The sequence below is a fragment of the Bombus terrestris genome, chromosome 13 (assembly GCF_910591885.1).
Source record: "Bombus terrestris chromosome 13, iyBomTerr1.2, whole genome shotgun sequence".
Taxonomy (NCBI): Eukaryota; Metazoa; Arthropoda; class Insecta; order Hymenoptera; family Apidae; genus Bombus; species Bombus terrestris.
In genome coordinates, this window is record NC_063281.1 from 7,392,260 (window position 1) to 7,407,355 (window position 15,096).

The 15,096-nt window shown below is 37.9% G+C and overlaps 1 protein-coding gene across 3 annotated transcripts in view; it reads left to right on the plus strand.

Annotated features, from left to right (window-relative positions):
• The window catches only part of LOC100645889, a 50,036-nt gene that overhangs the window by 32,815 nt on the left and 2,125 nt on the right, over positions 1-15,096 (plus strand). For all 3 annotated transcript variants that reach the window (XM_048411605.1, XM_048411606.1, XM_003400067.4), the window contains 3 exons: positions 12,798-13,054; positions 14,183-14,246; positions 14,792-15,040. In XM_048411605.1, the coding sequence (XP_048267562.1) occupies positions 12,798-13,054; positions 14,183-14,246; positions 14,792-15,040 (570 nt within the window). The remainder of the gene's footprint in view (positions 1-12,797; positions 13,055-14,182; positions 14,247-14,791; positions 15,041-15,096) is intronic.

Below are 15,096 nucleotides of genomic sequence, written 5' to 3' on the forward strand. Positions count from 1 at the left end.
ATGCTAATACTAGGCAGCTACATTATATAGCCGCGTCCCCGTGTAGTTTGTTGCGTAACGCGTTTATTGGAACCATCTCATTATCTTCATTGTGGAGTTACTGAACCAAAAAATTGCCGCAGAGGAACTGAAGAGAAACACGATTTAATTAAACGAGGCGCTCGAGCATTTACGCATTCAATTCTGTAATTTAACTGGTATTTATTATAAAAAAAAAAAGATATATAGAATAAAGCTTGTGCATTTGAAGCCTCATTCAAATTTAAAAATTCGATAGAGTTTCCATACCGCCTAAAAAATTTGAAAAATCAAGTATGTACACTTATGTATTTAGATGCTAACAAACATCATTACAACAACGATACAAATATCATTCTGCATTTTTAATTTACTTTTGCATATAGATAATTTTATGTCAATTGTCCACTCGTATCAAATAGAAAATTAAACAATTTCGAATACATTTTACAAGCATACAAAGTCGATTTTTTGAAAAACGAAGCTATCAACGAAGCCTCTTTCTTACTTTTCATTTCCGTCTTCTTTTGAATCACAATAGAAATTTCTTTATTGAATCACAATCTCTCTAATCTCGCTTGTACTATGATTTTATGAATATGTTGTACATTGTACATGCTATATAATTTCTACGAACAACCGTTCTCGGTCAATGACCCGTCCATAAAGAAAAAGTAGAGCCCGTAGAGGATGCGTTAACTCTTGAACCTCTCGCCGTGTCCACCAGCCGAGGAATCATTATCAACGAGCATGCACGCTCGACCATGCACCGATGCGTCCCGTGCAGTTTTGCTTTCATCTCGTGCCAAGAAGCCCGCAAAGACGGTACCATATGGCTCACAGAGAGAAGTTAGTATCGATAGGATGTACCACAGGAAGGAAACGTTCCAGCATGACCGTATTATGTTCCTGAGCATACCAAGAACATATTGCGGGAGGAAGACGATGGGCGAGAGGGCGTGCGTGCACGTGAAAGCGGGCACGCGATGTGACGATGAGGGCACGTGCCCCATATTCTTCGAGGAGCCTCCTCCGCGTCGCTTCTTTTGTGAAAGCGCCGGAAACGGGTGTCAATTGTCAGCCACTTGGACGTCGACGGACGTGCACCACCGGTTGTCCTTCACCGGTTGAATTCGAGAACGTCACCGTCTGTGTGGCCCTTTGCAAATAATTACACCCATTGCCTTAAGATCGTGTCACGGACAAAGATATTCTTTCTTCGTTACGTATTTTGTACAAAAAAGGCTTTGAATTAGGTGTTGGGTGATTGTATTAGCCCTCAATTAGTAGGTATCATTGGATTATAGGTAATCACGAAAGTATAAGTCAGATTTGTGAGGTATGTTACTGTGAAGTATTCTGTACTGTTGAAGTTCAATTTATATCCTGTATCTTACGTAGTAAATACTAATGATCTTTATCGGGTAAATTATAGAATATAAATTAAGACGTGATATCCTACAATCGAGTGACTGGATTATAAATTATCAATGATTCAACGGTACTATTTGAGAGTGTACGTATGTAGTGAAATTAAGAAATTACGAAAAAGTGGAGTTGATCAATCTGACCAACTCCAAAGAGGCTGAAATAAATTTCATCCGTCGACTTAAATTGGATAATTAAGAAATTCTCCGACACTGATGCTAATAACAATTTCAATTTTTTATATATCATTTCTATATCACTTTTATATATAATAAACGAGCATAATCTCCAGTTGCATTCGAAAGTACCTATTTTCATGTTGACGATAGCAATCGCGCATAATCGGCTCACGTGCTTGTTAATCAACTGAAATCAGCGGCAACGAGGGATCTCTCCCGCGCCGTTTGAAATTCGAGTCTCGTTCTGTTAGACGCGTGTTTTCGAGTCTCGAGCCGCGTAATTTCACTTATCCCTCGGACACTTACTCTTAATACGTTTCGATGAAACATACGGTCGTCGATCCGCGATAAGGATAGTTGGCGTGCCATGGAACGTCCAGCAAACGGTTCATCGACGCGTAAGCCAGCATGGAATACACTTTCTGCGGTCGCGTTTAGCTGCAACGATGCTCGCTTGTGCCGTTCTTAATGAAATCGCTCGATTACATCGTTAGCGGCTCGTCTAAGCTCTCGTTTTATACCTAATAATCGTCCGTGACGAGACGTTAATTATCGTCTCCATGTGCTGCACGGATCGAGAGGCGCAATTACAAACTGGACCCTGCATCGGGATACGTGCATCAACCTGGAAAATATGTTGCTCCGCAAAAACAGTTGATTGACAACGCGATTACGCACTGTGTGAGCTATTTTGTAAATCATCTCTGTTATTTCATCGTTGCTTGCATTCTTCCATAGATTGAACTTCACCTTGTCTTCCTCTCGATAATTTGTTACACTTTGAGAAGAACGGTGGAAATTGTTTTTAGAAGGATTTCCCGTTACCAGGTTTATTTATATCTGTTTCTTCTTTATCATCATACATTCCGAGACTTCTGGATTTTTAAAAAATTCTTGGAAATCTGACTTTTGGAAATTAAGAAATAATAGGACTCTGTAGGATCTATAAAGAATCTCTCCTGATCTTATCATTGATTGTTTGCAGTCTTCTGGAGATTGAACTTCATCTTGCCTTTTTTTCGATAATTTGCTGCAGTTTGTAATAAGCGGCGAGGATCGTGTTTTTATAAGGATTTCCCGTTACTAAATCTATTTACGCTTATTCCTTCTCTGTTATTACTCTCTGGAAACTTTTGCTGTTAGAAAATTATTGGAGCTGTGAATTTTCAAAGAAATAATAGGATTCTAGACTCTTATGTTCATATGAGATTTTTTGTATACTGAGAAAATTCCTGTCTCATTTGACAAAGACTAAAATATAATAGCATTCTATAGGGTTTATAAAGATTCTGTTGTATGTTAGAAACGCAAGGGCCACTGAACCTTCGGCGAAAAGTCGCGAAACATACGATGCAGCACGTCATAGTTGCGACGTCGCGACGATAGTACGAAATGCTTGCCTCCGTTAATGCAAGTGACAGTGATTGACCCTCGCGAGGAATTCTTGACCTCGCCACGCGAGCTTCAGACGCTTGAGATTGACCCCATTGCGTTCTATCTGACGACGTTGCTTTTTCCGGGCAAAAAGATCTCTGCGAACCTATTCCTGGTTCTATGATCATTTCAAATTGTATTCCAAGGAGTATTCTTAATCGTGTGTTCACTGGATGCATAAGACGGTGAACATTACCTCGTCGTTCACACTCGCTGTTTCGTTTCAGATTCACGATAAGTCCTCATTGTTTGCTGCATAAATCGTTTGCAGTGCATAAACAGGATATGCAAAAGTAGTTGGTAACGTGATTACGAAATAATATCCGTTTCTCGCTTTATTCCAGTATCTGTTCTAAAATTCATTTAAAATAATATTCATCACGATGATTCAGTATCTCCTTTGTGTGTACATTATGAATCGGTCTCGGACGATTTTTTCTATCTGAATGACTCAACAGCCAGTTTCTGTTATTTGTTCGTATTAAAGATATTAATAAGAGAGTTTGACGAAAGAAATTAAATCAAGAAGTGTATGAAAGAGTATGTATATATACTGTCATTTATAAATATAGGAATTTTATTAGAATACACTAATTAATGGTACTTTAATAATTATTATAGTAGCAGTATGTATTACGTTTATATAAAGTTGGAGAGCTATAGATTAAAATGACTTATTAAACAACTTGGCAATAGTATATATTTCTTTTTGTACGATTATATTGACGTTACTTGCTGATTTTAGATACCTACCAATTGCTTGAAATAATGATAAGTTGTAGTCTTTTATGTCAGTTTACAAAAATTTTCTTTATATAACTCAAAATTTACAATTGCGTAGTCTGAAGACAAAGAGCTTTTTAAACTACAGCGTAATTTCACAATGTTTGACAATTACTCCGCTACTTCTAATCATTAATAATAGACCACGCACATTTACGCAAATTTGTGTTTCTGTTAATACAATTTAAAAAATGCTACCTAAATAGGAAATCGTTTTACCCACGAGTATACCCAGTAGTATACTTTCGATAATTTGTATATTATGTGTATTCTGTGTATTTCTCTACCATGAAATTTCACATAAATGCATAAAAATCCAGAGTCTATTAATAATTATCTTCTGCTATTTCCATTAATTATTAAATGCAGCAGAAAATTGGCACAAAAGTAAAATTTTCAACGGAATATACAATCGAGCACTCTCTCTCCGGGTTTCTAGGTCCCACGTGTATACCTCACTGCTCCTTTCGGGATCGTCTCGAGTGATCCAGGTTGATCTCGTCCCTGGATTCGATGAGAAATCGCGGGCTTCTCGTTTCCTGCGGATTCTTACTTTCGCGCTGCCACTTTCCCGCCGCTGAACAATGCGCTACGAAAGCCTGGGAAGTCTAATTGTTGCCGAATGAAGCACACTTCGCACGCTCGATGGAAATTCGTATCCATTGGAGGCGGCTGAAGCCAGCGAGGAGAATTGCCACTATTCGTGGCTCCTTTTGTTGGTCGAATCGTCGCACGACCCGGTTTACATAACTTCGCTCGATGTGTAACGGGAAAAAAAATCGCGGATTGGGTAATACAGCTTCCTTCGTTCACCTATCTCGTTTGCAGGAAATCGTTATCGAAATCTCCTTGATGTTCTCTTAATTAACTTCGTTAATCAATCCTCCAGTCTCTGACTGAGATTGGGTTCAATGATTTCTCACTTACGTATGATTGAAATTCTGATTGTTTAAATGTTTCCTGATTATCACTTGACTAGTGAATTGAAAGATTGATACCAGAAGGCAATAACGAGAAACGATATTGGATGTGATCAATTTTTTGTTGACAATAATTTTGAATCTTCTGGTAGCAAAAGCGTCAGTTTTCGTTTGCAGATTGGTCTTTCATTTATATGTGATTTATTCTTCAGTTGCTTAAATTTTCTCTTGCTTAAATTTTAAATTGAATTTAGGAACTAGTTATATTGGAGAATTAATAAGAGGATTAATAGAGGATTAATAAGAGAATTAATAGATTACAGATTTCTGTTGCAGTATATACTATACTATTATACTTATAATTTTACTAGTTTAGTTGTAATTCGAGACATTTGCTTCAGCAATATTCCTTGCTTTGAGACCAAACTTGTTACGCAAGGGAATTCGTTAGTATTTTTAACTTGTAATTTCTAAAATTCCATTGGTATTAATTCAAAATTTTTTTAAATGTTACTAATAACGTTAGTCCAATTATGTATGAAGACTCTAATTATTGAATTGAAACGAGCAAGTAACGATAATATATAATATGGTCAATTTTTTACTGACAACCATTATGAATATTAATGACACCAGTGTTAAAGTATCTACTAATTATATAGTTTCTGTTTGAGTTTTCTGCTAATTCTATTAGAATTGACCTTACTAATTTCCCATTTACGATGTGATTTATTCTTTGGTCACTCAAACGTTCTCTGACTTTGACCTGGCTCGTGACTCGAAAAATCGATACGAGCAACTAATAACGGGGAACACGATATTGGAGGTGATCAATTTTTCGCTGACAGCGGTTACGTACGTTGACGACATCGGTAGGAAAGGCATCTGTCTTCTTTATATACGATCATGTAACAGGTCGTATTGTACCTGGTCAGCGAACCTTTTGTCGTTTATGAAACGTGGCAGCAACAGGATCGCGGCTATTTTTATTACAACTGTACGATATTTGTCTCTATTAGGTATCCTTGTCATAATCTACCTTCAACTCACAGGGAACAAGATCTCTGCAGCAATATCAACTGCACGGGTTCCAATGAAATCACTTTCTATCGAGAATCTTGCTTCTGACCCAATGAAATTGCTTCGAACGAAGCTGCGCGACCTTGATTTCCTTAGAAGGCGAGGCAACCGTGCAGAACAATTGTTTCACAGCTTGGAGGAGCGAAAAGATGAGGTGGAGGACACGAATTACTGCCATTCAGGGTCGAGTTTTTGTTCTAAGCGTCGCCAGATCCTCCACCTTCGTTTTTCTCTCTTTCTTTTTTTTGGCCGGAAATCAGAGAGTAGGGACACGTGCTCGAACAGCAACAGCACCTGAAAACCCTGTAGAGAGGAACATGGCAGCTGAGAATCGAAAAGCACGTGCCAGCAAGGAAAGGGGCAAAGACAGACCGTCGTTCAGGATTCAATGGACTTCTGGAATAAGGAATTTATTATGAGAGGTCCTACCTGGGACTGGCTGATACTGCCACCATTCAAACCGAGGTCATGCACCACGTGTACGTGAGCTCGCATGAAAATTAATGAACAGACGTCGAAGTACGTCGTGACGAAACCAAGGGGAGAATTCAGGAGTCTCTGTGCGAATTGTTAGCGTATTGTCTTCGCCATATCTCGCGTTTCCTCGTGCCATTTGCTGTATACTGTGTACGTACATGAACGAAAACCCTAATCGATATTTTAGTTTGAGTTTCATTCTCCGATTATCGTACTTTCTAATAATAATTCTACATTACATAATTCTTCTAAATAATTCTAAATAATTATAATATTGCTCGGTAATTCCCAATAATTATTAATAATCCTTTTTTATTTTCAACCTCCGATTGTCTTACCTTCTAACAATAATGCTTCGTCATTCTAAATAATTCCAATAGTTTTCAAAAATTCTAGTAGTAATACATGATTTGTAGGTATCAGTTACTGTCCCAAAAATTTTTTTGAAGTAAAAAGATCCGCGAAAAAATAGACGGAAGGCGTAATAATGTGTATTACTCTAATAAAACTGACGCAAAGACATGACGTCAAATAAGTAAAAAGATTAGAGAGGGGGTCAGAAAATGAATATCGCTACCAGTTGTGTGGTTCCATTGACGTGGGACACTCGACACGAAGAAATTCTACACGATCTTCGAGCCAACACCACACGATTTTGTTCGCGCTCTAATTATAAAGCGCGCCACTTCTCATAATCCCTTGCCATTTCCGGATTCCGAAAGATCAGCCGCTCAGCTCTCTTTGACCTGAATGGGGCCAGATTGCGAAAGGAGAAGTCTCACTTTTTCAGAGAAATTTCCATGCTTGCGAAACACGATCTCTCGTTCGTTCTCCCTAATTTCAGCTCCTTAGTTTCGTTCATCAATATATTACCAAGTGTTAGCCTCTATTAAAGCTCACACGCGTAATCTCGTGGAAAATATAATTTTAGGTTTTAGCGATGTTAATTATGTAAGCACAGGAATCTGTTAGCTGATTAGAAAAGCAGCAAGGCCGTTCAATAGCATTTCCGTTGAAAGGTGTCGTTTACCTTGCTTAGAAACGGGGATACGTGATATAACGGGTGTCACGCTCACGAGAGTGGGTTTGCTGTTCTACTTCAGCCATTGATAACGATAAATTCGCGATACCGCGTCTATTTTTAGTACATTGACGAATCAGCCACTTTTATCTACGCAGAAATTTGCCATGGAAATTTACGGGTGACTGTTCTGCTAGAAAAAGATCAAAATGGAAGGGAGACTTAGGTTGACTTTCATTTTCTGGCGATTGATATTTGAGTTTGCTGGTTGAAAACTCATAAGTGTACCGAAAGTGCATTCTTCGAAGCACGACCGAGGTTTATGAAGGGCTTGATGAATTCCTGTTAAGAAAAGTCCCTTCGTTATAACGCACCCTGTAAGCAGATGGTGTATCCATTCCACTCTGGTGCTCTTCCTCAATTTCTCTTCCCCCGAATTTTTTATGTTTCACGCTCGATACGCCAGATTACTCGTTGGATTTTCATTTAGCGCGGGGTGGACTTCCTCTTCGTCGAATTCCTGCCTGTTAACTTCCCCATTAGGACGATTCGTTTGCATGAAGCATGTTTTTTTGGCTTCCCGGAGGGAAACTGTTAATTCCTCCAGTTTCACTGTCTCCTTTTATTCTTCGTTATTCGATTACCGAGTAAATTTAATTATGCAAAAGACTCGAATCTAATTGCTAGAGTTACTTGAATCGGACAGTTCAAATTTTTGTTCATTTTGGTACTTGGATCATTTATCACTCGAATGCTACGAACTTTCATCATTATTTAGCGATTCAGAAATCTAGAAATTCAAAGGGTGCATAGATGTATGACGAGAAACGTACAGGATTTACATTTACTTATTTGTATATTATACTTCCATGTTCTTTCACAACCTGCTTTTTAACTCGCATAACTAACATCGATCCATGAGCACCTTTTTCCTTTTCTAATACGAAGAATTATTTCATAATTATATCCATTATAATAAGACGCTTACAAGACACATTTTAAAGTTTCCATTTACGATCATATCTCTACCTTATCATAGCCCTAAAAACAAAAATAAATTATTCTATCGCTTGTAACACGTTCCATCTTACATTCTTTTTTATTGAAAAAAGTAATTCTTTACTCCTTCTTTTTGATACTTAATATTTTGCTCGCCATTTCAATAGCTCGATCAAAACCTCGACCAGATTATTATTCATATCACTTACGTTGGAAGTGGTTCCATACATATGTAGATAGGGATTGTTCTAACGACAGGATACTTTTAACGCACTCGAACTCCTAAGCAGGAATATCCTGACGTGTATTTTGGTTCGTATAGCCGGCTGGAAGTTATTGATGTTTCTGTGACAGGGTGGCTTCTTTTTTGAACTAGTTCCTGACGAGCGACAGACCCTCCCTTTGACACTTGTATGCGGTCGTCTACACGCTTTTTCTTATCTTCCATATTATTTTCTCTTTCATTAGCCGCCGCCAACGAAGAAAACACACGCTCTGTCGATCGAATGCAGTTCCTCTTTAGACCACAGCCGTCATTGGTAACTTGGATTCGATAGGAACGCGCTACTTCGCTCGCATCGTTATATAAACACGACCGATAACATGATCGACTTGTTGTGCGACAAAAATGTTTTATTAGAGCTGCCTGTTTTATCTTATAAACATGAAAACTATAAAGTGTGAATTATTCATCCGTATCATTTACAATTCATTAACTGCCAACTGTTTTTAAAAAATTTTTTAACGTTATGTGGGTTTCAGGTCATTGTTGATAAATAGGTGAAAAATATTGATGTAAAAAATTTCATTATTTGGAGGTTACTATCGATAGTAGAAAATTGCTAGAAATTTATTTCTGTGATCTCCATATGACGACCGTGACAGCTAATATCTTAAAAAACTACTCAATGATTCGCTGACTCATATAGTAGTAATTATTTAGTAATAAAAGTCATAATGGTAATAGTACAGGAAACTTGGTATTTCCGTTGAGTGTGTAAATTAATTCTGTCTTTATAAACACGATTAAAGTTTTATCAGTAAATATTAAAAACGAACAAATCGTAAGTCTTGTCAAGATATATAAACGCATCTGTCGTATCTTCAAAACATAAGGAAATAAATTTACAACATGAGGAAATCTGAATGTAAAACAGAAACTTAACTCGAATTAATTTCCACATTCAATGAAACATCTTGTACAATGATCCAAATGGAGAAAAGTAGAAAGTTCCGAGAAGACAGCTTCTGAAAATGGAATTTGGAGTCGTCGAACAAGAAGCGACCTTCGTGGCCACGTTCAAGGAGCAGAAAAAGTCGACTAAGGATCGATACTTCGGTGCTCGAGCACTCGCGGATTCCGCGTAAACCGCATAAACGTTCGCTCGTAAGCGTATTGGAATTTCTGCGATGAATCAGAAATCTCGCAACGTGTCTACGTCGCGACAGTCTTTTCTCTTCTCTTCTCATCTTCAGAAATTACATATACGGTAGCACGGAGAAGACGTTAGAAATTCTAACAGTCCACAAGCGTTTTCTAACGCGACGTTGTGTTTACAAGAACGGCGTATATATATTACTGCTTTGTTAGGGCTCGTTAGAACGGAACACGCCAACTCACTATCGATTCCCGGTCGTCGTAAAACACCACCGGGAATTCCACAATGGAGGCGTGCTACGACCCCGCTGTTTGTTTAGTTGGAACGCAAATACGACCACGAACCTGGCGTTACGTTCTCTACAAACGATTTGAAATATCGGAAGTATCGAAAATATTCTGTTCCTGAGATAAGAACCATTTTTTAGGCTGAATTTAGCGTGCAGAATATTTCATGTTACAATTTCACAAAATCGACTGGTATTTTCATAATTTCATCGGTATATTTATTACAGTATTAAAGTAGATTATACTTGTCTTCAAACAGTTCTAGTTTCTTGCGAAATTCTATGCATATACATTTAATGATTGTTTAAGAATTCCAAGAGATACGATGAATATTATTACGAACATTTCTGTGAATTAAACTCAGTGACCATATGTGAGTGTGTCATTTTTCTCGGAAGAATATCTAATTATCATGTTCCTGGCTTTAATATATTCATCACTGAAGATTTTAGCACAAGTATAGATATTTGCATCGATTTTTACTTCCCTTTAGAATTTTCCTTCTAACTAATTTATTCAACTATCCTTTTACTGTCAACTTGCTTTAGACTCTTTGTGCTCTTCAATATCGTATATTACAATTAATCAACTAACGAAGATAAAATTATATAAACGACAAGGCTAAATATATCAATCATATTTACACAAGATAATTACGCTTTACTGTACAAATATGTACACCAATTATCTAGAATCTAGAATTATCCAGGGATACGGACCAGCCAATCGATGTTTGAACAAGCGTGTAGTAATTGATATGGGACACCCCTAAATTTGTCCAAACACGTTCACATATAATGTCCATTCAATTTATCCCAGGAATCGAATAGCCAAACAAGCCGTAGACATAAAAGGGTCATATTGCGTTACAAAACGATACGCGGTGAAAGGATAATCTCCGCATTCTCTTCGAAACGTGCTCGTCGAATATAGCCGTAGCTTAGCGAAAATCTGAACGAGTTCAATCGAGGTATCACGAACGTCATACTCCGTTAGTTCCATGATTTCGCTTGGTACATTCGGAGAAAATCATTGTGCGCTGACACGTAGCCCGTGATTCGAGCGGTGGCAAGTTTTGTACCGCGCGCGATTCGCCGCATTTGGCACAGATCGTTACAGTTGGAAATAAAGCGTGGCTTGCGGTCATAAAATCTGCCTACACGTGTTTTCCAAACGCTGAGTGGTACTTGCAAACGTGTGGGCCAAGTCTTCGGCTAGTAACATCTGGCTTATTGACAGATTGGAGTTCGAACGTTTATAATTAGCTACTTGCTTCGACCGTGGCTCGTATTAATGAGCTTAATCTCTCGAACTTAATAAGCGATAAATGTATGCATTTGACGTTGGCAAAATTAATTCTGATTTTTGTGGTCTTTTTCACTAAAATATCAGCGGAATATGTTTCTAATATTAACCTTCGGTCAGAGGCTAGACCATTATCACCAACGTCGATTGCTTTATTTCACAGCGATAAAGCGAAGAGTCAAGTGAAAAGGCTTTTTATCCGCACGTGATAATTAAATTTACTTAAGAAATAAAATTGTTAATATAGTTTGATAAAATAACAATACTTAAATGTAAGATAGAAAGCGATAATAAACTTGAGATATCTGCATGAGTCAAGATTGCAACCTTCGCTGTTCGCGGGTTTGATAATTAATAGAAACAGGAACAACATTTTTTTTAGCCCTGAAATATTTAGTTATTCTATAATGAAAGTTATATGCTGTTTGAACATTGCTTATTTTTGTAAAATTTAATTTTATCGTACGAATTTCAGTCATGGACATCTTGATTCTGTCCGTGTGGGGTTAACATCAATTTTCGCACCCCATGTATTTAATGTTATAGGCTACCGCTGTGTAAACGGGGCTTAATCCTGACATACGAATACACACAAGTATGACTTTTAACCATCTGCGAACGGGGTGATCTGGTGTCTGGTTTATTTTCGGTGCACACATCCCCTCGTAGCTGGCGTATCTGAAGGGTTGATAGCGTTTTATGTAGCACGCGTGGCCAACGTCTGTCTCCGAGTTAATTATGGACTAATTATCAAGGTTCTTGTCTCGCGCATCGAGACTTTACCATTTTTTTCATAGTTCCTCCTGCGACAACAGGACGTCGTCTTCCTCCACGCTTTTTCTTTCTGCGTTGCAAGCTCTTTCTAGGGAACCACGTATTCTTTCTTAGAACAACCCTCTCTCTAAATTTTAAGCTAGTGACTATTAAGAGACTTTTAAAATAATATTTCAATTCAATCAAAACATTGCGCAAAAGGGTAACTTCTGTATATGTGAGACATTCAGAGAGGATACTAACCCCAGAGAAAGAAAGAAGAGAAGAAAATAAGGATGAGAATGAAAGGAAAGAGAAGAAAGAAATAGATTATCATGAGATTGTGACATTAGAAATTGCAATGGGAATAGTGTACCTTTGCTTCCGTGGATTCCAAGGATCAAACAAAAGTGAATATTCATCCTAATACTTGTCCAAGATTTTAATTAATCTACTCAAGTTTTAATTAATCTAGTTGATTGTGAATATCGTATCGATTAATTGTACAGAGATCACAGTTGAACTATAAGATTCTCTTATTCTCAATTCTCTTATACAAGAATCTCTGACCAGACAACTCTAACATTAAACCAATCTATTTTTAAACGAATCCCATGGCCTAACGATTGAATTTTTCCATCCCAAACATTCCTAAATCTGCTTACGGTTTTTCAAACTTTCCAAAACTTTTATCAAAATATATGCATACTAACGATCTTCGATTTTTCTTGCAGACAACCATAAAGGTGTACGCCAACTGCCTGCGACCAGACATCGAGTACAAGACCCTGTGCATCTCGTACGAAACGACTTGTCGTGAGATCGTCCAGAACTTATTGAACAAGTATCGCATGAGGCACCGTGATCCCAAGCTGTACTACCTCACCATGGAGGTCACCGTACGAAGACCCAACGTGAGGACTGTTCTTCCTTTGGACGAGGATGCAAGGCCTGCCGTCTTACAATCGTGTCATCCTCGTGGCGATTCCAGGTACGATTCCGGTCATCCTTTCTCCATCTACTCTTTTAAACTTACCTTCCCCTCGGTTTCGGTCGGCTACGTGACGTAATTTCAGGGCTCGCGACCGACCGTAAACACGACTTCTTGTGGGTCGATGAGCACGAGCCAACGACGAGCAACGTCCTTTCGAGAGAGATTCCCTTTGTTCTGGCTTCTTCGAGTCGTCTGGCTCGACCGCGCGAGACGTGCCTTTATTTATGCTAACGAGTTGGGGGAATAAGTTGGAGGATCGTGGCTTCGTCGTTTCGCTTAGATTTTTAATCGAAATGGTAGCAGCGTTATAAATACAGTGGTCCGCTGTTTAGCTTCTGTGATATGGACTTTTATAAGGTGATGAAAAAGTTACGATGGTGTACTTACTGAACTGGAAAAATGCCTCCATAAAATGTATTACAAATCGATGTAATCTTCAACTTTCTTTTTAGAAAAGGCAATACGTCCATAGGGGAAGCTAAGTGATTGCAAGTAGACCACGGATGTCTACGTGTTTATGGAAAATTTAAATGTGCAAAAATATACAAAATTTATACAACACGCAGAAATAGGATACATAGTATTCAAAGTGAAATACTCGTTACAATATTTAAAAAATGAAAGAAATTACTACTTGAATTTCTTCAGTTGTTCACAAATGCAGCAATTTGTAGAAATATAAATTTGCATAAACATCTGCAATCTACATCTGAATTGGTATAATTTAAACACATGGTTCGTATAGCAAGGAATACATATTTCGTATTATGCGAGGATCCATCATATTTCAGTTCTCGTTTTAACGTGAAATGGAAATTTATGTATTCCTAAAGACGAAGTAAGGTGTTGAGATACTTAAATTTCGGGAAAGGTCTGTGAACAGAAGGCAGGAACGTTTAGGTTTTAAGTGTCGAAGCTTTGTGTCGCGCGTTAGGAAGAAGGCTGGAAGTCAACAGTGTTTTCATGGTAGTTCGAAACTTCCGGCAAAGATATACGTAGACAGACAGTGTTTGACTGGAAGTTTCGGGCCCCGTGTTTTTACGTAAAAGTAGCGTTCGTCGATTCTCTTTGAACTCGCCGACCCCTACGATATCCATGAAATTCACGGATGTTTTCTTGTTGCAGATTCTCGTTACAAACACGCCGTGGTGGACTTGTCAAAATATACGACAGCGCGCTCATGTCCGGAGTAAGTTACGCACACTTCAGAACCCTTTTACATGTTTCCCCGTAATTTAATTTGCTATTTTGTTCTATTCCACCTTATTTTACTTTACTCTATTTTACAACGTTTAGAAATCCGACTAGTCTATTACCTTTACCCACTTTCCATATTCTTCTCTATTCTGTTCTGCTGCGTTGTACTCCATTTTAATTTACTGCATTTCATCGTACAGTATCCAGAATAATTAGAGGGTGATTTTTACTGTACCAATTGAGAGATTAAACTTGACAGTTTGACTTTGATAGAGACTTTGACTTTAAGGCAAATATTTACAAAAAAAGAGTAGAAACACAAGAAGTGAATGTAAAAATCAAAGTGACACAGAAAATGGTCCCTTAATTATTATGTAAAGTGCGGTGTATATTATTCTCTGCTCTCACTTATTGTAATTTTCTTTCTTCTAATGTATCGTGTTCTGTCTTATTCTATATTTTATTCTGTGAAATTGTACGTGCTACCTTACCGATATTTTTACAAGTAATTTATCAAGAATATTTTATCGTTTACAGTCAAAGTACAAGAGTCTACTAGTCTCAGAACAGACTACCGTGGACGAACTGATCCAGATGTTATTGAGCTGCTACAGTTCTAAAGAACGCGTCGAACAATTCTCTCTATACGAGGTCTGCGAAGGCGAAGAGTACCAAAGGAAGTTGCATCCTGACGACTCACCCCTTAAAGTCACGCAACGATGGGCAAGCGCCGATCGTCATCTTCGCATAAGACGCAACCCTGACTACAATCCTCACAGAAGAAAAGTACGTAAACCAGTTATTAACTACCTTCAAATTTCCTTAATTAATCCACAATTACC